The sequence below is a fragment of the Rhincodon typus genome, unplaced genomic scaffold (assembly GCF_021869965.1).
Source record: "Rhincodon typus isolate 14 unplaced genomic scaffold, sRhiTyp1.1 hic_rhity00000877, whole genome shotgun sequence".
Classification (NCBI taxonomy): Eukaryota; Metazoa; Chordata; class Chondrichthyes; order Orectolobiformes; family Rhincodontidae; genus Rhincodon; species Rhincodon typus.
Window position 1 is genome coordinate 3674 of NW_025966515.1, and position 27135 is coordinate 30808.

The 27135-nt window shown below is 39.6% G+C and overlaps 1 protein-coding gene across 1 annotated transcript in view; it reads left to right on the forward strand.

Moving 5' to 3' along the window:
* Positions 1-1753: 1753 nt before the first annotated feature.
* Positions 1754-27135, forward strand: part of LOC109914769 (copine-3-like) — a gene marked incomplete at its 3' end in the record, with an annotated part of 33630 nt that continues 8248 nt past the window's right edge. Inside the window, exons 1-4 of the mRNA XM_048592243.1 lie at positions 1754-1949; positions 2132-2249; positions 12461-12619; positions 19920-20099. Of these exons, the coding sequence (XP_048448200.1) occupies positions 12491-12619; positions 19920-20099 (309 nt within the window). The remainder of the gene's footprint in view (positions 1950-2131; positions 2250-12460; positions 12620-19919; positions 20100-27135) is intronic.

Below are 27135 nucleotides of genomic sequence, written 5' to 3' on the forward strand. Positions count from 1 at the left end.
ATCCACGTTATTAATATATATTCTAAATAACTGTGGCCCCAGCACTGATCCTGTGGCATTGCACTAGTTTCAGGTAGCAGTTCTGAGATCCCAATACCCAGGCTCCCTGTCTTCTGTTTGTTAGCTAACATATCCATCCTAATATACTACCTTGAACAGCATTGCTCTTATCTCATGAAGTAGCCTAACATGAACAATTCTTTATCACCCTGACCATAAAAGATCAATACGGAGAACAGTACTGTATCTGATCACGGTGTTTAAGAAAAGCCTAGGGGAAATGATGAGAGAAACTCAGTCGCACCAGTGTATACCATCTGGAAAATGCACTGCAGAAATTCACCAAGACTCTTTAGACAGCACTTTCCAAACCTATAACCATTACCATTTGGAAGGACAAGGGCAGCAGATGCATTGGCAACACCACCCCCTGCATGTTTCTTTCTAAGCCATTCACACCAATGGACGGTAGCAGTCCAAGAAAGATGCTGACCACCACCTTCTCAGGAGAAACTAGGGATGGATAATAAGTGCCCATCCAGCCATTGATGCACACCTTTCATGAGTGAATGAATTTAAAAAAAGATAAAATAGAACACTATGGCCTTGAAACAAAATATATCTGAGAAAGACAGTATGAAGCTATGCAAGATAATTGATAAAAGAGTAAATCTAGAACAATACTTACAAGGAGGTGTAAAAACCAACTGTCAATTTATATTAGTTTATGTTTTAAAAAAAGCTCATGATTTTATTACACTAAATCTCTTGCATTTTAAGGAAATTCAAGGGTGATGACAAGGGTGGCATATGTAGATACAGGTAACAAGATTATTTAGTTTCATAGAAGTTTTAGTTTGTGTTTTTGCCATAATATGAATTGTGCTTCTCAGAAAAGAGGGCACATTTGTTAGATTATTTTTGTTGATGACCCTGGGCCTGTAATCCATTCACAGCTAATTAAGCAGAGCTGTACCAAATGTCCAGCCCGAGCAATGGTATAGTTACTATAGAGTTTATATTGCCAAATTAATTGCACTTTACAGTTAAGGTTAAGATAAAACACAAAGTAACTATAGAACTATATGCATTTTCACTAAAATAGCACGTCCAATGCAAACTAAATTCAATAAACACCATTGTCAAGTAACAAATTATACTAAATTAGAAAAAGTTTACATTTTACATTCATTCTGGTGGATTACAAATTGCAAGATATTTGCAAATATACTTGTATACTGTACCTATCCAATTTTGAACATTACCTATCAACTGTTTTTTGGCAGAAGGCTTATGTCAAGAAGATTTGGCCATTAGATATAAGCAAGGCTTGGGCAGACTTTTGAGGTCGTCTGGAACATCCTCACGTGTTAGTTTAATTTTACTTGTTTGGGCTTGATTGTGCAAATAGAATCAAGGTCCACTATTTCCTAAGTATTTACCTAACGTTAGTCTTCTTTAGAAAAAATCGAACTTGCGAATATGGTACTGGATTCCCCATTGCGATGTTTTGCAATGTCCCTTTTAAGAAGGCAGTAGTAAACACAATTTGACTGAACTCATTTGTCAATTCTGCAAGGAGCGTCCCCTGGACTCGGGGAGTCAATTGTGTCAGACGCTTAGTTTTCATACACCGGCGCAAACTCATTTCTGTGTCACATGTATTTGTTTGGGTGCACATCCCTTTAAAAATGAACTTAGCACCACGTTTAAATATCCTTTCCACCGGTTAGTGTCATTCTTCAAAATAAATGCCGTCTCTTTTCTTGAGTTTGATGGCTACTTTTCTTCCCGGAATGACATACCAGTTGGGTCACTTAGGTCAGATAATTGTTGATTTTGGTTAAAGACTGAAGTTGAAAACATTAGTCCTGGGACGGACACCGTCCCTGAAGGTATCAGGAAGGACAGAAATAAATTCCCTTGGCATAATTAATCGGAAAATTTTGGTAGGTTTAAATTTCTATCGTTGGATTTTTAAAAAAATTTGAATTACATTTTCCGAAAATGAGGGTTGTTCTGGGTGAGGTGACTATTTGATTCAGGCACTGAGTAAATGTGATGACCGAGACTATAGTACCTCCCTCTTGGATTCACTCATTTTCTCTCTCTCCTATCTCTGTGTCTGCAGAGAGAAGGGGCGGTGGTTCCATGCTGCTAATTCCTGCTACAGGAAGTACTGAGTGAAGCGGTAGTGACAGCAGTCCACACCATTTGCAATCCTATCCAGATTTTTAGCTGTCATTTTAGTAAGTGCGATTTCCTCTTCTCTTACTCCGGAAAGGGAGGAACTTTTACACTATTGCTTATTCATAGTTTGTAAAGAATCCTCAATATCTTATTGAAAGCAGTGTTCAAATCCTTGTGTGTGCTCAGGGTGGAGTCAAAGTCTAAATGCGGTGCGCATTCCACCGCTTCACGGGGAAAACCGTAAGATTTTCATCGATTTCACAATTAATGCCATTATTTAGTAGTTAATGCTACATTTAAAAAAAAAGTTATAGAAAGAAATGGTCTTTAAATAAGTAGTAAACAAGTGAGCCGTGGCTTCTCAGATTGCAGGGTTATTGTTGTAGAGCCTGGGCGTTGCTTAATATGTTGTGAAGCTACAAGTGAGTTTTATAGGCTTCATTTCGGGAATACTGAGGTGCCGTACAGCCACAAATGGTTTCTGCTAACTTTTGTGTATTGTGGTACATGTATATCCTCTGATGTTTTGATGCACAAGACATTAAGTACAGCGGTCCATTTGCATTGTTGAACCCGTTATGTACAGTGTTAGGATGCTTGAATTTGCAAATATTTTTCATTCATTCTCGGATGTGGAGGTCACTGTCAAACTCCTCCTACCCACTGAAAGTGGTGCGGTGTCTGCTGGGACCGCTGAAGTCTTATGGAATTCACGCCCTAGATCATTTATGATCGTTTCTGCAAATTGCAGCAATGCAAGAATTGAACATTTGCTTTGAAATTGGTGTTTTATGAGTTAAATTATGTTTAACGTTTATATCGGAGACATTTAACAAACCAATGTAACTGAAGGTTAAGGTTCACTTGAGTATCTCAATATTTGTAGCATCTAGAGAAAGTTCAGTCCTGATAATGACAAAGTCTTTGAGTGCCTCTTTCAAAAAGGTTTATTGGCAGAACATTCAGCGTTGGGAATAAATATCTATATATCATGTTGCAGCTGTACAAAACTCTGGTGCGGCCGCACTTGGAGTATTGCGTACAGTTCTGGTCACCGCATTATAGGAAGGATGTGGAAGCATTGGAAAGGGTGCAGAGGAGATTTACCAGGATGTTGCCTGGTATGGAGGGAAGGTCTTATGAGGGAAGGCTGAGGGACTTGAGGCTGTTTTCGTTAGAGAGAAGAAGGTTAAGAGGTGACTTAATAGAGACATACAAGATGATCAAAGGATTAGACAGGGTGGACAGTGGGAGCCTTTTTCCTCGGATGGTGGTGGCTAGCACAAGGGGACATAGCTTTAAATTGAGGGGTGATAGATATAGGACAGATGTCAAAGGTAGGTTCTTTACTCAGAGAGAAGTAAGGGTGTGGAATGCCCTGCCTGCAAAAGTAGTAGACTTGCCAACGGGCATTTAAATGGTCATTGGATAAACATATGGATGATAATGGAATAGTTTAGGTTAGATGGGCTTCAGATTGGTTTCACAGGTCGGTGCAACGTCGAGGGCTGAAGGGCCTGTACTGCACTGTAATGTTCTATGTTCTATATCTGCTACTCCCAAGGAAAAAGATATTTCACTTGGAAGGTGCCTGTAACCATGATTAGTTTTATTTCAAGGGTAACACTACACTCTCAGAATATGTCCTATCAGGACCGTGAATGAACGTCCCCTCATCCCTTCCCAATTCCCACACCTTTAGAAACATGTACTAAGTTTACATGTTTCCCTTCTATCTACCCACACTGCCCCGCCATGTCCCTTCTGAGCTCATCTTGTCTGTGAGACCAACCTCCTATTGCCACTAAAATGCTATTCATACAACCTGCCCTTGTACGCTGCTAAACTGTATGGTAAACGGTCCCCTTTTCAGGCATTGACCCTTTGTCCTTTTAAATATGCTGTCTTCACCTGACTCCCAAGTTCTGAGGAAGGGTCACTCGACCCATTAACTCTGATTTCTCTTCACAGATGCTGCCAGACCTGCTGAGTTTTTCTACCAATTTCTGGTTTGGTTCCCACCTTCTGCTCCCTTTGAACTCCAGGGCCCAAGAATCTGTTGTCACCACCTGAACTCATTCCCATCTTTCCAGGAACAGCTCATGTCAACGTGAGAAATGGCACGCTGCGTGGTTGTGACAAAGCTTCTTCCCCCAACCTGCTCACCATCATCCAGCTGGGCTGGACTGCTCTCCCTTTGATTCAGTGTTATCTATGTACCTACAGTGTGACAAATGCTCAATGCGTTACTATTTGGGAACTAGGGTTCTAAAGTGGAGGAATAATGGATATAGACTTTCAGTTCTGTAAAGGTCAGAAAATCATTTTGAAGAGGTAAGTTTTAAAAAAAAAAACATTTTCAGGAAAGCATATGATTTTAGGTAAATGAACAGTAAGCCATAAAAGGAGATGAGTACTAGGGTATTTGCTGACTTGAGTTTACAGTCCAGAGAGAGGGGAAGAAAAAGGGGCCCATAGCGGATTAATTCAGACAGAAGAGGGATTATTATTAGCGGTCCAAGCAGTTGGGCCTGGGGGATACTGAACTGCTTGGAAGAAAGCCAGAACCAAAAGCTGTGAAGATTGGAGAGGATGACAACCTGTAAGCTATTGTCAACATGAGATTAAGGAACTTGCGTTCAGCACTAAGTAAGCTGAGTCAGCTCCTTTTCTAATTGTTTCAGAACGAGATGTTAATTGAAGAAAGTAACATCGACTGAATGCAGGGATTTGACAAAAAGAAACTAACTATTGCTGTGTGAGCTGAGCCTTTTTGCATGGAGACAGGATTGTCTCTGTAAAGTTGTTGAATGGTTAATAGGACTGAATCTTACTTTCAGATATCTTTAGTTTCATTTATAATGGTTCTTGCATATTGTAATGTAGTTCATGTTTATTCTTTTGTCAAAATGTTTAACAAAATAATGTAAAAGTACATTGACAGACTCTCATTCAGTGACTGACCTCCACAATGAGCAAAAAGGCAAAACTTCTGACTAAAACAGAAATTGCTAGAAAGGCTCACAGGTCTGGCAGCGTCTGTGGAGAGAAATCAATGTTTCGGGTTCAATGATCCTTCCTCAGAACATGATTTCCAGCATCCGCAGTTCTTCAGGTAAAACCCATGGTCCATTAAGTGTAGTCTATTAAGTAAGGTCTTATCCTGGGATCAATGAGTCTTGTAATATCATCAGCTGGAATCAAAGTAGTAGCAGTAGCTAGAAAATAATGTCACAGAATCTCAGAATTGTTACAGTGCAGAAAGAGGCCAGGATTATTACCTAGTTCCAATCTCCTGCCCTTCCCTATATCCCTGAACACTATTTCTATCCTAATAATCATCCAATGCCCTCTTGAGTGCTTCAATTGAACCTGCCTCTGCATGTTTCCAGGCAGTGCATCCTATACCCTAGCTAGAGTCATACAGCACAGAAACAGAACCTTCAGCTCAACTGGTCCATGCTGATTTGGTTTCCTAAACTGAACCAGTTTTATTTTCTACTCTATTTGCTCTCCTATCCATGCACCTGTCCAGGTGTCTTTTAAATGTTGTAATTGTACTCACCTCCACCACTTCCTCTGACAACTTGTTCCATGCACGCACCACCTCCTGTGTGGAAAAAGTTGCCCCTCATGTTCCTTCTAAATCTTACCCCTCACCTTAAACCTATGTCCTCTTGTTTTATACTCCCCTACCCTGGGGGAAAGACCTTGGCTATTCTCCTTAGCCATGCCCCTCATGATTTTATAAACCTCTCCAAGGTCACCCCTTAGCCTCCCACGCTCCCAGCCTGTCCAGCCTCTCCATATAATGCAAACACATCAACCTTGACAATATCTTTGTGAATTTTTTTTGCACCCTATTCAGTTTAGTTACATCCTTCCTATAGTATGGTGATCAGAATTACACTTGGCACTCCAAATGTTGCCTTACCAGTGTCTTGTGCAGTTGTAACTTGACTTCCCAACTTCTGTACTCAGTGCTCTAACCGATGAAGGTAAGTGTGCCAAACAGCTTCTTCACTACCCACACTACATGTGATGCCATTTTCAAGGACATTTTGTATTTGTACCTTTACCCCCAGGTCTCTCTGTTCGACAACATTCCCCAGGGCCCTACCATTAACTACGTAAGTCCTGCCTTGGTTTATTTTACCAAAATGCAACACCTCACATTTATCTAAATTAAACTCCATCTGCCATTTCTCAGCCCACTAGCCCAGATGATCAGGATCCTGTTGTACTCTTAGATAACCTTCTTCATTGTCTACTCTAGCACCAATTTTGGTGTTGTCTGCAAACTTACTAACCATATCTCCTATCCTGGCCAAGCTCTCCCTATAGTGCTCAACTGCTCCTCATCCGACAAGCCATTCATCCCTGGGATCATTATAGCAAATCTCCTCTGGAACCCCTCCAATGGCAGCATGTACTTGCTTAAATGCAGGCCTCAAAACTGCTCACAATATTCCAAATGTGGTCTGACCAGAGCTTTTAACAGCCTCAGCAGTTCATCTCTGTTCCGTATTCTAGCCCTCTTGACATGCATTGGCCTTCCTAAACGCTAACCAAACCTGCATGTTGACCTGAAGAAAATCCTGAACTAGGACTCCCCAATTTCTCTGTCCTTCAGATTTCATCCACAACCTCTCCCTTGCTTGTTACCACCTCAAAGAATTCTAACAGATTTGTCATGCATGACGTCCCTTTGATGAAGCCGTGCTGACTCGGCTCTATTTTTCCATGCACTTCCAAGTACTCCACAATCTTATCCTTAATAATGGATAAATTAACATCTTACCAACGACTGAGGACAGGCTAACTGGCCTATAGTTTTCTATCTTCTGCATCCCTCCTGTCTTAAACAAGGGTGCTACATTAGCCATTTTCCAGTCCTCTGGGACCCTCCCTGACTCCAGTGATTCCTGAAAGATGACCAACAATGCATCTACACTCTCCTCAACTATCTCCTTAAGAGGTCTGGGGCAGGTAGTCCATCTGGTCCAGGCTATTTATCCACCTTCAAATCTTTCCGCTTCCCCAGCACCTTCTCCTTTGTGATGGCTGCTACAGTCATTTCTGTCCCAACTCTCTTGAAGTTCTGTTATGCTGCTGGTGTTTTCCACAGTGAAAACTGATGGAAAGTACCTATTCAGTTCCTCTACTATTTCTTTATTCCCTATTAATACTTCTCAAGCCTTATTTTCCAGTGGTCCAATGTCCACTCTTGCCTCTCTCTTGCCATTTTCATATCTTAAAAAAACTTTTATATTATGAGCAAGCTTACTTTTATATTTCATCTTTTCCTCAACTTATTGCTTCGTTTAGTTGTCCTTTGGTGGCTTTTAAAGGGCTTCCCAAACTTCTGGATTCCCACTAATCTTCATCACATTGTATGCTTGTTCTTTTGCTTCAGTGCTGTCCCAGACTTCTCTTGTCAGCCATGGTTGCCTCACCCTCCGCTTAATAGATTTCTTCTTCCATGGGATGAATTTCCGCTAGGGTCTCCTTGCAATCAACTATGGCCAGCTCCTCCCTCATGTCTTTGTAGTTATGTTCACTCAATTGTAATACCATTACATCTGATTCAGCCTTCTCCCTCTCAAACTGCAGGGTGAATTCTATCATATTATGGTCACTGCCCCCCTAGCAGTGAAGACTTTAAGTTCCCTAATCAAGTCTGCCTGATTACATCTTACTAAATCCAGAATTGCCAGTTCCCTAGTGGGCTGTACCACAAGCAGCTCCAAAAATCCATCTTGTAGAAATCCCACAAATTCCTTTTCTTGATCTGTTACCAAACTGATTTTCCCAGTCCACCTGCATATTGAAGCTCCCTATAGTTATTGTAATGGTGCCTTTCTGCGTGCCTTTTCTATATCCTGATTTATATTCTTCCCCACATCCTGACTACTGCTACTCTTTGTGTACCAAAGAGAGTACACAACTCCCTTTAGGGCCTCTTTTTCCTTTGGCATTTTGTATCATTTAACATACCGTTTTGTGGTAAGCAAGGAATAGCTGTCGACAAAAATCAGTTCCTCAAGACATCTATACTTGATGGTCTAAAATGTAGCAATTCTCTGACTTGTAGCTTTTTAGCTAGAAAATTTGGAAGAGGATTTCTTAGATTCATAACTGCAGTAAAAGGTGATATGTGGTATGTGTTTTCCCAGTTATTGATAGAGGATTTGTGATAGCTTATGTACCTATCCTCCCATTAGTACAATTACACTTGTGGTGTAATGTCTGAGGGTCTGAACATTCTTCCATGTGGGGCTATCTTATAAATTGAGGGAAAATAAAATTAATGCTCAGTCTAACCTCTGTGCGTGTAACAAGATATTGATTCTGCCAGCAGCCAGCTAAGCAGAATGCAGATACATTTGACAGAAAATGATTACGTATCTTGTTGGCACTCTTTATCTGCTGATGCAGTGGCATTTGATGAAGGTATAATCGATTGCATGCATTCTATAACTTCAAAAGAAAAATTTGATGCAATCACACTTTCAAATCCAGAAAACTGTGGTGATCGTATCTAACTATAAACCCAATGACCAAATTTGAAATCAGTTACCGATTCTTTAGTTTCTATACCAATACCTCCTGCAAAGTATTTTGCAACTCTTGTCTGAAACCACCCCACCAAAATATGGAAGTTATATGGCATTAGAATAATCAAATTTGCAAATAAGCTGCGTTGATATATAATTATCTGTTTAGAATCTTGAGGTTGGCTTATTTTAGTCATAGCACATTGTATTGTGCAAACGGCTGGCAAAATATCATTACCCTATTCTGTCACACATCAGTTTGTGGATAGTAAACAATGGATGTTGTATAAATCATTCATTGTTTTAATATTCCTGGCATCCCTGACAGTATTTCCTCTTGGGATGTGACCAGACTGCATTCATTGCTCCGAAAAGCAGTTGAGTGAAGTAGACTCACTGTTCTAAAAACAGAACATGAAGAGTCAACATTGAAATATATGTACAACACTGTTGTTGGAACCATAAAAATGTATTTCACAGTGGTGAGAAAATAGATGGGTTGTCTCGATATGATTAACAAGGTAGTAGCCTTATGTTGTCAAAATATGAATTATACAGGGTAATGTAAACAGAGAGTATATACTTATAGTGCACCATCTGCTGTTGGTGTGCCATAATTATATGTCATGTAACTTCGAAAATAACTAGGTTTTTTCATCGAGTTGTTTTTAGTTGTCCTTGCATACTGTCAAATTATGCTCAAATTCTTCTTCTCATCAAGTTATTGAGTGTTTTGTTAATTCCAAATTTGTACTCGTCATTCCCAAATTCTGTGTTTGAACCCATGTAGTCATGTTTCCACACCCGAAATGGACTTTGTAGGATGTTGTCATGGCCCCCTCCAGCCCTATATTCTTAAGATTTCTGCATTCTTTTAATTCTGCCTTCTTTTTGTATCCTTCAGTTCCTTTGCCCCATCTTTAGCAGCAGTGCATTAGTTCTGCACAACCTGGAACTCCCTCCTTAATGTTCTTTGCATCTGTCTGCCTTTCCGCCCCAGCATTTGGGAATCCCTGACCTACCTTGTTATCAAGCTTTTGATTATCAGTTCTTTTATCTTCTGTAGCTCAGTGTTGCAATTTATCTGATAGCACACTTATGAAGTGCATTGAAATGATTTACAACATTTAAACAGAGTACAACCACAATGCAAGTCAGAGATCCTACCCTTTGCCCATATCGTTTTAAAATTTGTTCACAGGATTTGAGTGTCGCTGGTCGGACCAGCATTTGTTGCCTGTCCCTAGTTGACCTTGAGAATGTGGTGGTGATTTGCCTTCTTGGACCACTGCAGTCCACTTGGTGTAGGTATACCCAAAATGCCGTTAGGAAATTTTGACTCAGCAACACCAGCGATGTATTTCCAAGTTAGAATGGTGCGTGGCTTGGAGGGGAACTTGCAGGTGGTGGTGTTCGCATGATATCTGCTGCTCTGTCCTTTTGAGATAGTATGGTCATGAATTTGAAAGGTGCTATTTGGAAGGAGCTTTAGTGAATTTCTGCAGTACACACTGTAGCTACTGAGTGTTGATGATAGAAGGAGTGAATGTTTGTGGAGGTGATGCTAGTCCTGCAGGCTGTTTCTGCCCTGGATCATGTCTTACTTCTTTGAGCTGCAGTGATTCAGACAACTGAGTATTTCATCACATTCTTGACTTGACTTGTAGATGATGGACAGGCTTTGGGGAGTCAGGAGGTGAGTTACTTGCTGTGAGATGCCTAGCCTCCAACCTGCTCCTGTAATCACAGTTGATGTATGCCTAGTCTAGTTCAGTTTCTGGTCAATAGTAAACCCCAGAATGTGATAGGATTTCAGCAATTGGTGGTGCCCTTAAATGTCAAGGGATAATGGTTAGATTCTCTTTTTGTTGGACATGATCATGCTGTCTAGCCATCACTAAGGAACATGAACAGTTAAGAGGTCACATTTGATATGTCTTATTTTTCTTGATGCCTTTCACTACACAAACGAAATTTCTTAGTCGGCTGACACACCAAGATTAAAAGCCTTGGCCTTTCTTGGACTATAAAGTCAGATTCATTGGAATTCTGATATTTTATTTAGATACCCCAGCTATTTTGATTTATCATAGTCTTTAATTCCCAGAAGTAACAGGTGAGGATGTTACTTTGACAACTCATCTCTGATCTCAATGTATTATTTGTATTTGGCCTATCCCTTCATTTTGATCTATAGGATGGAATCTTCCCAGCTCTCGAACATGGGAAATGATGAGTCAGCTAAGAAAGAATGGCCAAGAATAGAAAAAGTGAGATTCCTGACAATTGAAAGTCAACTTTTTTTCCACAGAAAGTTTTAATAATGAAACATGAATCTCGCTAATGATTGATGAGAGGCCCATTTTGCATGCATTAACATTATGTTATTGCCCAGGCACTGGAGAGAAAGTAGATGGCAACAGTTCCTGACACGTGAAAACCCGAGTAGGCAAATGGGAGCTGCAACTCTGTGGCATTCTTCACCAGGTATTCATCTTGGTCAGCATTTCTCTACGCTTCAGGGCATAACCCATGGACAACAACTGTCTGCATTCTCCATCCACCGAGGTTGGCATTGGCAAAGTACCACATTGTCCGAGCACATTTGGACTCGCTTATAATCCAGTTCATCACCTCAATACTACAGTTTGGAGCTTGCTCACTTCTCATTGCAATACTGCTGCCAGGCCCCTGCTATGAATTACCTTTTACAATTCTTCAAATTGGTTTAGCCGAAGTGTTTGCATGCTGTGCATTCAGCAATAATTCTCTGATATATAACTAAATTATGGCCTTGCATAAATTTTCTAAAAGATCACAAAGGGCTAAGGGTAGGGCTGCTTTCAGTTTGGCCTGCCCCAATCAGTAGGTATTTGAATATTTGCCTGCCCTTTAGTACTTGGCTAGAATTCCTAGTATTTAAAATATAAATCAAGGGAGACCTTTTACAGATGACTGGAACTGTTGTGTGATATGCAAGACATACTTTAGATTAGACTGCAACAACAATTTGTTTTCATGTTGTTGAATTGGCCAAGAGAGCCAGATGCTTGTGTGGATGACTGTTCTCTTCCAACGTTTGTTGCAATTTCAAAATGAATTGAACTTCAATTTTTCCAGTGACTAATTTTAAACAATAAAATCATAATGTAGCTTAAATATGTATTAAAAATCTTTAGAATTTGTGCTTTAGACATTTTAATTTTTTTTATTTTCTCTATCTACCAGAATTCTCTTTGTTGACCGCTAAACTGTATATCAGAGCTTTGGCTTATCTTAAATAATAAATGTTGCGGTATCAGTTAGACCTGCCTTTATGCTGTACTTAATTAGAAATAAGATACAAGCTCTGTAAATAATGCTCAGCTGTGTATGGAGTTATATGTCATGCTATCCTGTAGCACAAGAGAGGTGCACCAAAGGCAACTACACGGACTTGTAGAATTACAGCTTTTTCCTGTATTCATGTGAGTGGATTTCAATCTTGGCCAAGTGAAGACCAAATGACTTCCTGATTTTTCAAAAAAAGCAAATTAGTGACTCTTGCACACCTATGTAATGTTGGGAGCAGTTGAGAAGCTTGCATTCCTCTCTTGATAATATGTGGAATGGTGAGGGAGATGTTAAAGAAAATTGTGTTTCGCACAAATATTTAATGCATTTTAATTCTTGATTTAAAAGTTGACAATTTGCTCAATTTAATTGATCTACAGATTTTTCATCAGCATTTAACAAGATAACAAATGGCGCAGTGCGTGACTAAAGTTGAATTGAGTGTCTCCTGTGAGAATCTATTAGATAAAGATGTTGGTTCGAAGTCTGATCCATTGTGTGTGTTATTCGTGAGTACTGGCGAAAATCAATGGGCTGAGGTAAGCATTTCTCCCCAATGTATTTTTCTTCAAGCTTGTCCTGAAAGTCCATTTATTTTCAAGATTAATCTAGTTCAAGATACTGTAATCGAATTTAATTCATACTCAGTGTTAGCTTTTGAATTTTTTTTCTCACCTTTTCCCCAAGCATTTTCCATTTTCTCCATCTGATTGTGGAAGGTTTCCAATGTTTGCTTTATCTTGTATATAGAAATAATGATGAAAGAAATTCTTACTATGTATGCTGTTTGCATTGACTCTCAAAACCGCTCAAGGAAAACTGTCCAAAAAATGACAGACTTTTAACGCTATTCTTCACCTCTATCTTCTTCCAGTTCACTTCCTTGTCCTAGTCCTAAACTGTTGATTCCCAATTGTAGAAACTTGCATCATAGGTAGAGGCCGTAATGTCTCTTTTGCCTGTGCTACCTTATTGAAACATTAAAATTCCTGAAGGGGGAGCTGAAATAAAATAAATAAATCTGCCAACTGCCTCCAAATTAAGAAATTTTTACCAACAAGGTTTCACTCTTTGTAACTTTAACATGAATTAAGAGATAAATGATAAATCAAACAAAGATAAATATTGCTTGGAATAGTCAATACAACAAAGATACATCTTACACAACCAAAAGCAACCGCATTACTCTCTGCATGCATGTGGCACTACACTACATGCTGTTCTTTACTCCCACAGAGTAGGTCAGGAATCCAGTCTAATGCAAGCTTTCATTGGTACAGTTATCGTCAGTAAACCCAGATTTCTTTGAACCCTCACCTTCTTAGGTCACAAACAGCCTAATTGCATAGCTTTCTAGAGTTCCTTTATAGTTGACCAAGTGAACATACCCAGTTCATGATCTCATCTTCAGATGCAATTTATGAGCTGTCTTTTGGATACCAGAACTATTTGCAATGCCCATTTTTTTAAGAATTCAGTTTCTTTTAGATTGCTTATATGTTGCTTCCCAAGAGTTTCTTGTGTTTTTTTCTTGCTGCTGCACAGAAAACAGAACGCGTAGAGAGCTTTTCTATCTTTACCTCACACAAATTCTGCACGTTCTATTCTGTCTCTGCTTTTTGTGTTTGTACCTGTTACCTGCTCGTCTTCAAATTTTAAATGTCATTTGTGTTACAATTCTCTCCTTTTGCATTTGCAAACTCCATGACTTAACTTCCTTGTTGATTATTATTTCCAGCAAAGTCAAAAGTCGTCAGTACCAGTATTTAATGGCCAAGAAAATTGCAGTTGACTCCTTTACAACTGCTCTTTAAGTCCTTTTGCATCTTCTTATAAAAACAAATAGATTCCACAAGCAATTTAGATAAATTAGAAATATTCCTCAATGCTTCTTGTTTTTTTTTTGGATCAGAACAGTTGTACTTAGCTTTACATTCCTGTATTTTGCCTGTAAACTGTTAAGTAAGACCCTTGTCCTTGAATGCTTTTCTAAAATATGTTTTAAAATTATTTTAAGAAATTACCTTCCATCACCTTTTCACTGGAATATTCCTGGTCTTGACAGTTCTGAAAAAGCACCTTTTGATCTCCCTTCTAGATGTCTATAGTTGAATTTTGCATTTGTTACCTCTAATTTTTGACCCAGTCATCAGAGGTATAGTCTTTCTTTAATATCGAAATTTCTCCTAATCCTAAAAACCACATCAGACTCCTTTCAATTTGTTACAGAGAAGGTTATCAGATGCTAATTTTTCTAACCTCTTTGTAACTAAAGTCCCTCGTATGCAGGAATATCCTGACGAATCTCCTTGGTATCCTTTTCTCAATCTTTTACATCTTCTCTGAAGTGTCTACAGCTGAGGCCATCCTTGTGATCTGTAAAGTTCTGGCATGACCACTTTGCTTTTATGTTCTAGTTTTTGTTTTAGAAGGCCAATTAATCCATATTTTTTCAACTACCTTATCAACTTTCCCTACATCTGTAATGGTTTGTGTATATAACTGTATTGGGTCTCTATCCATGAATGTTTCAAAATCATTAAAAGATACGCGCTTGGTGATTATTTAAAACACTGGCTAGCCTTGATATCTTGCCAGTGGAGCCATTCTGTAAATCTAAAATGTCAATGTCATCAGTACATTTAACATTTGGATGGGGACACGGCATCAGAGCTAAGTTTGCTCACGTTCTCACGTTACATTTCAGTGGGAGTTACTGGTTGGAGTTAACAGCAGTGTCTTTCAGTTATTCTAGAGGCTCAGAGAAGAGTGGTTGTGCTTTGAAAATAGTGCCCCGGAATGGGATGACAGTGTCCCAATGCCTCCATTTGAATACTTTAAGCTGATAGAGATATGGTAAGGACCAACTTGTCTGCAGTTGACAGCCTGTTGAGCTCCTTGAAGACCTTGTTAACAGGTCAGGAAATGCAAGAATACAATTATTAGTTGCCAAACTCGGGCAGTCTGGTGATTATTAGTGCATAGCTGTCAGGTTCAGACAAAATTAAAAATTTTTATTTATGTGGAAAGATCTTGTGATGGATCAAAAGCATTACCCTTTCATTTGTGTCTCTGCCTACTTTTGTGTGTTGAGGTTGATGATATTCTGATGTGTTACCTCCTCTCCATTAAAACAGCAGCAGGCTCCATCATGTCTGTTATTTCCCTTTGTACTTGGAAGGCAGCTCGTGAATCTAAACAATGCTTGCTGGTGCTAATTGGGCATCATAGAATCATAGAATCCCTATAGCGCAGATAGATGCCATTTGGCCTCTGGAGCCCACACTGACCGCCTGAAGAGCATCCCACCCAGACCAACTCTCCAACCCTATTTCCGCTTTTCCCATTGGCTAATCCACCTAGCCAGCACATCCCTGGACACTTCAGGACAACTTAGCATGGCCAATCCACCTAACCTGCACATGTTTGTACTGTGAGAGGAAAAAGGTGCACCTGGTGGAAGCCCATGCAGACACTGGAAGAATGTGGCCCAATCAAGACACTTACATTTATAGATTATAACATATGAATAATGTAGTGTGGGATCAGGTCCTAGAAATTACACAGTTATATGTGGATGTATAGGTCAGAAACAGACCAGTTATCCTGACTAGTTTGTGCCAGTGTTAAGCTGTAGTTCGAGTGATTTTAGTAAATGCAAGAAATGCAATGCTCTGTGGAGTCCATGTGTTTTACATGTGACAAGATTAAATTGAATCTTATCAATGGATCTCTGCAAAGAGCTGCATTTACAGGAAATAAAGTTTGTGGACCTATGTTCTTCAGTTATCTTATTATTTTAATATATTGGATAATTCATTTCCGTTTGGCTTGTCAGAGCCGATCTTGATAAGAAGGGCAAATGTGCATTGTGCAGCCGGTGTCTAGAGATATTCCTTTGACTAAGCGTAATGCCCTCCATCTTTAATTGCACCTCTTGTGACTTGATGTCTAATTTTTCTTTTATAATGCTCCTGTGAACAGCCTTGCACACTTTATGAAAAAAATGTTTCTCAGATACAATTTCTTGCTGTTCTAAGAGGATATGTGATACAGTTAGTTGAAATAGATTGGAAGAAGGCCAACCGAGGAGCATAACCAACAGTAGAGATCAGATAAATCCTGTTTAAAAGCCTGTTTCTGCACTGTAAATTCTATGTAATTGATTGAATTCTGAATGTTGAGACTTGCTCAGTGGTTTTGAATCTTTTAATGCTACCCAGAAACCCAGTCAGCTCTAGCTACTGTAAGCTCATTTTTAAATGTCAAAAACAATGATGACATGTAGAAATCTTTTTAACTGAGGAAGTGATTTGGATGTGGAATGTGCTGTCTGTGTGTGTGATGAAGGCAGATTCATTCATTTAAGGAAGTAATGAGAGAAATGGAGTGTTATCTGAAAGAAAGTGCGGACCTGTATGAAGAAGGCAGGGGAGTGGCTGTAAATGAACTGTTCCTTCCAAGTATGGACAAATGTAGTTGAATGGCCTTCTGCACTATCACAAGTCCATTTTTCTATGACTTCAGAGTTTTGAGCTTAGATAGGTAAGGTGGAATTAAAGCATGGTGATTCAAGAGGCTAGAATTAGAGGAGCAGATATTTCCGAGATTATGGGACTGGTGGAGATTAGAGTTATGGAAGAGTAAGGCTGCTGAGGGATTTGGAGATAAGAGAATTTTAAAATCGGAACGTTAATCGATCAGGAGTCAATGTAGCTCAGCAACCGTTGGGGTGATGTGGAGGGATAGGATTTGGAATGAGTTAAGGGCAGTTTGATTTCTATTTTATAGAGAGTAAAAGGTGAGAGAGCAGCAAGAAATACATTGAAATAATCAAGTTCAAAAGCAGAAATTAGGGTTTCAGCAGCAGATGAGTTGAGTCAGGCTAGATAGGGTAATGGCACAAATATATCTGATTGGAAACACATTTCAGTATCAAGTTTGACACCAAGGTTGCAAACAAGCTGATTTATTTTCAAGATTGCCAGAGAGAGAGGGATGGAGTTTGCAGCTGGAGATGATGTTTTTACAGTGTTTAATTTAATGATTTATATTTTAATTTCTGAAAGATTAATTGAAAAAATCTGCATTTGAGAGTCTGATAAACAAATGTGAAGTAATTACAGTTCATGGGATAGCCTGTGGTTATGTCACAAGGTTAGAGTTGGAATTGGGAAAACCGATGATCAGGGGATTGAACCTTTTGAGTCTTGGTGGTGAGACAATGATAATGGAAATCTTCATAAGGTGTTTAAAATATTCATATGGGTCCTAAGTTGAAGAAGAAAAAATATTGAAAGCAATGGATAAACAGTGGATGGTTCCCCATGGTAGGCTCATTCAGAAAGTAAGGAAGCATGGGATTCGGGGAAATTTGGCTGTCTGGATACTGAATTGGTTGTCTAGTAGAAGACAGAGGGTGGTAGTAGATGGAAAGTATTCAGCCTGAGTTCGGTGACTAGTGGTGTTCCGCAGGGATCTGTTCTGGGACCTCTGCTCTATAATTGACTTGGATGATGAAGTGGAAGGGTAGGTTAGTAAGTTTGCTGATGACATGAAGGTTGGTGGAGTTGTGGATAGTGTGGAGGCTGTTGTAGGTTGCAACGGGACATTGACAGGATGCAGAGTTGGGCAAAGAAGTGGCAGATGGAATTCAACCCGGAAAAGTGTGAAGTGATTCATTTTGGAAGGTCGAATTTGAATGCAGAGTACAGGGTTAATGGCAGGATTCTTGGCAGTGTGGAGGAACAGAGGGATCTTGGGGTCCACATCCATAGATCCCTCAAAGTTGTTACCCAAGTTGATAGGGTTGTTACAAAGGCATTTGGTGTGTTGGCTTTCATTGGCAGGGGGGATTGAGTTTAAGAGCTGCGAGGTTATGCTGCAGCTCTACAAAACCCTGGTTAGACCACACTTGGAATATTATGTTCAGTTCTGGTCGCCTCATTATAGGGAGGATGTGGAAGCTTTAGAGAGGGTGCAGAGGAGATTTACCAGGATGCTGTCTGGACTGGAGGGCAGGTCTTATGAGGAAAGGTTGAGGGAGCTACGGCTTTTCTCATTGGAGCGAAGAAGGATGAGAGGTGACTTGATAGAGGTGTACAAGATGATGAGAGGCATAGATAGAGTGGATAGCCGGAGACTTTTTCCCAGGGTGGAAATAGCTATCACGAGGGGGCATAGTTTTAAGGTGATTGGAGGAAGGTTTAGGGGAGATGTCAGAGGTAGGTTCTTTACACAGAGAGTGATGGGTGTGTGGAATGCACTGCCGGCAGTGGTAGTGGAGTCAGATACATTAGGGACATTTAAGCGACTCTTGGGTAGGCTCATGGATGATAGTATAATGCAGGGTAGTTTGATCTTAGAGTAGGATAATAGGTCGGCACAACATTGTGGGCTGAAGGGCCTGTACTGTTCTATGTTCTTTGAAGTATTCAAAAACTAGTTTGAATTTTTGGGACATCCCAAGTATGTCACATTGCCAGGAGAATGGATTATAGTGGAGGTGCCCTTTTGTATTAGGTTTATTCATCTGTTTTCTCACCAGCAGAAGTGTGTTAATTAAATGTTTGAAGCAGAGGGAAAGAAAGCTTGGAAGCTTTGTTCTTGGAAGTAGTTGAGGCTAGTAGCAAAAGGCTGCTGGAAACCAGACTGTTATGGTTCTGGAGCAACTGAGCAAGGAAATATTGAGTGGAGGGTCTCCTGGCCAAGTATTAGCAGAGAGGCCCCAAAAATCTTACACCTTGGATAATAACAGGAGCACTGAGGTAAATCAAAGTGAATTCCTAAGAGCTGGAGCACACCTTACTTTGGCTGCAAGAGAATTGAAGGAATCGTCAAGATCCTGGAAGTTTTAAGAGAGCTCTTGGGTAGAATTAACAATTGAAAGGGAAGTTGTCTGTTAAGAATTTTGAATTTAAAGAATAAGAGAAAGGGGATCTAGGTGATGGATTGAGATTAACCATGGATTGTGAAGGAAATAAGAGAAATGACCACGAAGGAGGGTGAATTAGATAATCTTACACGGAGAGAGACATTTGAAGCAAGAAGTAATAACATTAAGTGTAAATTTTGGACGTTCTGAAGTTTTCAAATGCAACCACATGCTAGAATGAGACTTGGTTGTTTAAAATATTCCCTTTCCAGACCAGGGTGATGGATTGACATAACGTTAGCAATTTTCAATATTGTTCTGTGGCAAATGGGTGCATGACTTAGAGCCATAGAGATATATGCATGGAAATACACCTCTTGGTCCAACTTGTCCATGCCTACCAGATACCCTGTATAAATTTGTCCCATTTGCAGCATTTTGCCCATATCCCTCTGAGCCCTTCCTATCCATGTACCCATCTAAATGACCTTTAAATGTTGTTGTTTTCGTGCTAGCATCCACCACTTCCTCTGGCAGCTCATTCAGTGTACATATCAATTTCTGCATGAAAATGTTGTCCCTAGGTCCCTTTTTTTTAATAGCTTTCCTCTCTCACCTAAAATCTATGCCCTCTAGTTTTGGACTCCCCCACCCTGGAGACAAGACCTTGCCTATTTAGTTTGTCCATGCCCTTCAAGATTTTATACACCTCTATAAGGTATCAGCTAACAGATTTTGAAGATTCATAACTAAGTTTGTAACCCTGAACTAGCATCCTGATATATGCGTTAACAATAGTATGCATTGTTAAAACCTGTTTTTTCAGCGAGGTGTGGCTTATTTGCCTTAGCAACCCTCTAGTTAATAACTTTGTGTAATTTGAAGGTATCTAGTACCTGCATATATTTGTTTTATTCTTTTTGATTTAATTTTGTTTATTAACTTGGGATGTATTTTTTTTTTAGATTGATCGGACAGAGAGAGTTAAAAACTGCCTCGCCCCAAAATTCTCAAAGAGATTCCTTGTGGATTACTACTTTGAGCAGGTTCAGAAATTGAAGTTTGGAATTTATGATATTGACAACAAAACAATTGACTTGAAAGATGATGACTTCCTGGGACATTTTGAATGCACCCTGGGACAGGTAAATAGAATGTTTTTGTTGCAGTTCCTTGTTTCAAATATTTTAGGAACTTCATTATTCTGGGTCATTCAGTAATCAGAAATTGTTGACATTTAGAACTTTTCTTCAAAGCAAAATTTCAACCTCAAAATCTCTTTTACCCATTTTTGCCCTAAGTTAAACAAATATGAATAAAATGAAAATGCAGCATTGATTGAACATCATTTACCTCTTTGCTTGCCAAAACCCAAGAAAGAAATGATCATACCAAGTTGTACTTCCCAACTGTACACATACAAAGGTGAATTATTGAAGTAATGGTTACAAACAGTACGATAACTTACTTCATGCCTCATTGAACATGCAGTATATGTGTTCAGCATTATCACCATCTTGGACTTTTTTTTTTAATTGTGCTAAGCATAATGTAACTTAGGATTCTAGTTGAATTATATGGACATTATTCAACTGCACTATGGTGAACGCTACCTCTCAGGAATAGTTATTCAGAGTCTATTGTTTTGAGAGCGTAAGTTGTTGTACGTAAATTACCATAAGCAAATTTTAATTTGGCTACCTAAGAAATCTCTCAATCAAGTATTGAAACAATTACTTCAACTTTATTGCAAGTAGCAACAAAAATAAGATCTCTCGAGTCAGCATGATAAGCCTCACAACTCAACTTAACTATTGCCTGATTTATTGGTGGAAATTAGCTACAATTCCAACCAACAGCCCTGTCTCTGGATGTCTAGGGTTCAATCCTTGTGCTGTGTCGTTCTCGAGTTCTGCTAACAAAGCATCCTGAAATTGAATTCTTTTAGGATTTTCTGTCTGGTGAAGTTTCTTATGTGACATTATTGATGATCCTTTTAAGTCCGTTCATCTACAACATTGATTGCACTTCTGGGGTTATCAAGTCTGTGGCTTCTATCCTTTTCTTTTTGATTTCACCTATTTTTCTAATTAATCTGTTCAGAGATGTTATTACACACCTTTGGAGCAGGTGGGACTTGAATCTGGGTCTCCTGGTTCAGGTAGGGACATTAGCTCTGCACCACAACTTGCTCATTTCTTGTCACATTCAGTGTTAACTGTCTTACCTCCCAGAAAACAGCTTTTTTATGTTGCTTCAGCTCCTTCTTTCCAGCGATGGTTAGTTAGCATGTTGTTTTTAATTCCTTTGTAACAGTTGCTCTTTGTTCCTTTCATCTCAGGAAACAGTTTATTCCAGAAAGAATTATTGCTGATCGAATTTTGAACAGTTATCAAAGTTGTGAAGTATCCCAGGTCCATATTTTACCATAGATGAAGAAGGGCCCCGACCCGAAACATCAGCTTTCCTGTTCCTCTGATGCTGTCTGGCCTGCTGTGTTCATCCAACTCCACACTGTTATCTCGGACTCTACCATCTGCAGTTCTTACCATCTCCATATCCTACCATGATAACTGGAGAAATATAAATGGAAGTTATAATTAATTTAAAATGTGGAAGTGAAACCTATTGTCAGTAATAGAAGCAGGAGTAGGTCATTTAGCTCTGTGAGCCTGCTCCACCATGCAATATAATCATGGCTGATGATCGCAACTCGGTATCCTGTTCTTACTTTCTCCCTGTACCCTGTTGCTGGACATAAACAACCTACATTGTCTTAACTAATCTTTTTCTCTTCAGATGCCTACAGAAGCTTTTATAACTGGTTTGTGTGGTCCCTGCAAATTTACTGTTCCCTTCCTCCTTAACAAATTCCCTTTACCTCCTCTCTTGAAATGTAAACCACTCCCAAACTTCAGGTCTGCTGCTTTTTATAGCCAAGCTGTATTCCCTCTCTTGGATCTAACAATATCCCTAGTTTCCCTTGCTGGTCATGGTCATGCACCTAACCTGTTTCGTTTTTGTGCCAAACAAACATGAACAATTGTTGTGGTTCATTCCTGCACTCTTTAAATGTTTGCCACTGTCTATCCACTCCACATCCCTTTTAATAAATGTTCTCCAATTCATCATAGCCAGTTCATACTTTTTATCATAGTTTACTTGATTCTAAAACTCCTGACTCTAAATAAAGTGTGTGTCACTCCTTCTGTTAATGAAGAATTCTGTTATATTATGGCACTGTTCCCCAAGGGTCCTCACACCACTAGATTGCTAATTATGTCTTTCTCATTACACAATACCTAATCTAAAATGGCCTGTTCTCCAGTTGGTACCTTGGTAAATTGATTCCAGAAACCACCTCTTACACAATCCAAGAATTCTTCTGCTGCAGCATTGTTACTGATTGGATTTGTCCAATCCATATGCATATTAAAGTCACCCATAATTACAGCTTCACCTTTGTCGCTTACGTCTCTGTTTTCCTCTTTAACGTCTTCACAACATTACTGCTGAAGTTCAAGGGTCTATATCCAATGTCCACAATTGTTTTCTGCCACTTTGTGTCTCTAAGCCGTACCTAATATGGACTGTACTTCACCAGAGCTGATATCCTTCCTCAATATTGCTCTGATGACCTCTTTTAATGCTATTCCACCTCCTTTTCATTTTTGTCTGTCCCTTCTAAAAACTCAATACCCTTGGATTTTCAGTTCCTGTGCCTGGTCACCCTGTGGCTACGTCTCTGTAATCCCAACCATATCATACTCGTGTATATCTATTTGCGGAACTGCAGTCATTCCTCCATATGTGCAAGGGTTCCGTTCCTGAGACCCCGGAATAGGATGAAATTTGCGACTGTGGAGCTCATTTAAAAATGAGTTAAAAATAGCACGAGGTTTGCTTGCAAATGTTGAATTTTGTTGCATACTTTTTGGTGTAGATAGGCAAATTTGCAAATCATGATCTTGCAGGTTCAGAGGATTTACAGCAATTCATTCACTTTATTGCTATTGCTCCACACATTAAGACACAAGACCCTTCAGTCTTTTCTTTTTGACATTTAGTCCTGTTCACATTTATTTTGCACTGTGACCCTGTTTAGTCTTTGCTCTTGAATTCTCTGCCTGTCTCTTTTCTCTTATTTCTTCTTGTCTTTTTGTTGTTTCCGTTACTTCTGCCTCCCTATACAGGATCCCATCCCATTCCATTTTAGTTTAAGGCACCCCCCCACCCCCCCCCCCCCCCCACAACAACTGCACCAGTAAGTGCACCTCCACGACATCCATTACAGTCCTGCCTAGGTGCAACCTGTCCAGCTTGTACTGGCCCCATCTCCTCCAGAACTTGTTCCAATGTCCCAGGAATCTGAAATGTTCTCTTTCGCACCATCTCTCCAGCCATGCATTCATCTGATACATTCTGCTACTTCTACTCTGACTAGCGTGTGGCACTGGTAAGAAACCATCACTAATCTTCGCATGACCTCATTTTTTTGCCTCATTTCTTTTTAGGGAAGGAAATCTGTCAAACTTGCCCAATCTGGCTTGTATGGGACTCTCCAGATCACAGCAATGTGGTTGACTCTGAAATGACCTCTGGAATGGTCTAGCAAGCCACTCCGTTAATGCAATTAGGGATTGGCAAAAAGTTTTAACCTAGCCAGTGAAATACTTCTCATGAAAGGCAAAAAAACCTGTGTCTGTCTCTGTCTCTGTTTCTCATTGTGGAGTATGTCATTGTGTTCAATCACTGAACTAGGCCTCCTATTGACCCAGCTGTTTTGTTTTCTCTACAATCCCTCTTTGAGAATTGATTTGGTTGAGTTACTATTTTAATCCGAGCTTGGCATCTTCGATATTTTTCTGCCTTGAAAGCAACTTCTCTCTCTGGCAGTGTCAAAAAATCTTCTTTCAATTTCATTTCTTTTTAAGATTGGACTACTTGCTTTGCACTTCCAATCATCGAGATCATAAAACTTTTAATATGTCTGGTGTGACATGGTTCAAAGCTGTTTTGGTATAAAGCCAAGAATGCTTTTTCAATCTTTTCCAGATTCTGTTCTTAGCAATTATCCATCATCAGAAATTTTAATTTGCTTTCTTTGCTGCTCTTCTGTTTCAAATCTGCCTATCTTTCAATATTTGTATGTGGAACATACAGTCTTGTGTGTGTTAAAATCCCAGATTTAAATTAAACCACTAACAACCCAAGGAATTAACAATTAATTGTTCTGGAATTGAGCTGTGTACCTTAGGCATAGAAATGTAGACAAATACAACATAGAGGGAGGCTATTGAGCTCATCTTGTCCATGGTGACCAAACAACTGTCCAATTATCCAGCCATCTAAGTACTATGCCTGATGAAGCTTTCTATCTTGAGCAGCTTTTTGGGGGGTGAGTTCTAGATGTGGTGAAAGTACTTCTCCACAACTCTCCTAATTATCTCGGTTATTGACCTCCCTACTCTCAGAAATGGGTCCTTCTTAACTACTGTATCCAGGGCCCTCAATTTACACATCACCACCACATCTTACCACAGCCTATTCTGTTACAAAGAAAATAACCAGAGCCTATTCAATCATTCCTCTGTTTAAAACTCTTTATGGTACATCCTAGTAAATCTCTTCTGTACCATCTCTCCAGTATGGTCATGTCCTTGCCGTATTGCAGTGATCAATACTCAAACTGTGGTATATACAATCCTAGCAGGACCACCCTGCTTTTGTATTCCCCATTGTGGCTAAAGAAGATACTATATTCCATAATAGTGGTTTACATCCTGCTTGGGAAGTGTGATATTTGAATCCCACAATTCCTGAGGTTGTGATAAAAGTTAAAAGGTTTAATCAAAGTACTCAAAATCCTCAATGTGAGATGGACTCAGGATAACAAAAAAGAAGCATGGTTTAGGTTTCTATATGTACCATGACTTGCTATTTATCACTTCTAACCAAACATTCTAAATAAAATCGAATTATCAACATAGAGCTTAAGCTAGCAGACTTCTATTCCCTTCCTAAACCCCAATGAAGTCATACTTAGCACAAAGAAAGACTGTTCTGGTTGGTGGAGATCAGTTGTCTCAGCTCCAGGCCGTCTCAGCTCCAGGCCATCTCAGCAGGAGTTCCTCAGAAATGTCCTAGTACCCAACCAACTTCAGGTGCGAAGCAATGACCTTCCTTCCATCGTAAAGTCAGAAGTGTGGGTATGCAATCAGCAGCACATGAAGTTCAGCACCATTCATGATCCCTCAAATGCTGAGGCAGTCCAGACTCCAATAATAGCAAGACCTGGACAATATCTAAGTATAAGCTGACAACTGGCAAGTCACATTTGTGCCATGTAAGTGTCAGGCAATGACCATCTCCAACAAAAGAAATTGACATTCAATGGTGTTACCATCACTGAATTCCCACTATCAACATCCTTGGGGTTATCATTAACCAGAAACTGAACTGGACAAACCATATAAATACAGAGCAGGTTAGAGGCTAGGAATCCAGCAGCAAGTAACTCCCGTCCTGAATCCCCAAAGCCTGTCCACAAGCTACAAAGCAGAAGTTAGGGGTGTGATGGAATACTTCCCACCTGCCTAGATGAGTACAGCTCCAACAACCATCAGGAAATTTGACACCATCCAGGACACCAGCAGCCTGCTTGATTGGCACTAGCTCCATAAACATTCCCTTCCTTCACCACTGAAATTCATAGCTGCAGTGCGAGCCACCTACATGATGCACTGCAGACTTTCATCAGTGCTCCTTCCAAATCCACGACCACTACTATTAAAAAGGACAAGGACAGCAGATGCATGGGACACCACCACTTGCAAGTTGCCCTCAAAACCACTCAGCATCCTGACTTAGAAATATATCGCCATTCCTTCAGTGACATGAGGTCAAAATCCTGGAATTCCCTCCCTAATGGCATTGTGGATCTCCCTATAGCAAATTGACTGCAACAATTTAAGAAGGCAAATCAGCCCCATAACCTTAAGGACATATATGAATGGACGATGAATGCTCGCCAATCAGCAATGCCCACATCCCATGAATGAATTTTAAAAAAACACCCGTACGCAGATTGGCAGACAAACCAAATCCGATATTATGGATGATTGGCAAAAATAGTGGGAATAAATTGGTTCAATAGCAACAGTCCGTAGTATTCAATAAGATGTCTGTTTTGCTGCTTCTGAGTCCTCCTAATCTCTGATCTCCTGGTCTCCAGAACCTTGCAGTTCTTCGCTGTTGACACATTAATTGTTCAGTCTTTCAGTCACTGGTTAGAGGCAACAAATTGTAGCAAATAATGGGAGAGAATAGCTAGCTATCTTTGTGTTGGTTATTGGAAGATGTGATCTTTAAACCATCTTACCCAATTTATTAACTTCTACTGCCTTCAGACAAATATGGACCACTGCACATACCCATGTCCCCTTTACACTTCTGAATATCCTACAATTTATTGTATATTCCTTTTTTGTCTTGACTTGATCTCCTCAAATACATTACTCCATATTTCTCCAATTTGAATTCCATTTGCAACATTATTTCCTTGTAGTGAAAGGTTGTATAACTATTCTAGAGGTTACAGAATCAATTTTCTTCTGTAAAATGTTAAGGCAGAACCAGTTTTGCAGAGAATGAAGTAAATTTTAGTTGCTTTACTTTTGTTCTGAGACTAGTGAGCATATTGTAATATACTGTAATAGGAACAATAATTTCCCTTTGTAGCAATCTGCTCTTTGAAGTTAAAATTAAGTGCCTGCCCACTGATCCTTTGTCTGTCCATCTGTAGACTGTGTGGAGTTTACACATTCTCCCCATGGGTTTCCACCAGGCATTCCATAGTCCAAAAATGGACGATTAGGTGGATTGGCCGTGCTCTCAGCAGGGACAAAAAGTAAAGCAACTACATTTTACTTCCTTCTCTGCAAAACTAGTTCTGTCTTAAAATTTTGCAGAAGGAGATTGATCTGTAATCTTGAATGTTAGACAGTTATGCAACCTTTCACTACAGTGTTGCAAATAGAATTCAACTTGAAGAAATACGAAGTAGCGTATTTGAGCACGACAAATAAGGCAAGTATACAACCAAGGCTGGAATTGAACCCAGGTCACTGGTACTGTGAGACAGCAGTGCTAGCCGCTGAGCCACCATGGCTTTAAAATTCT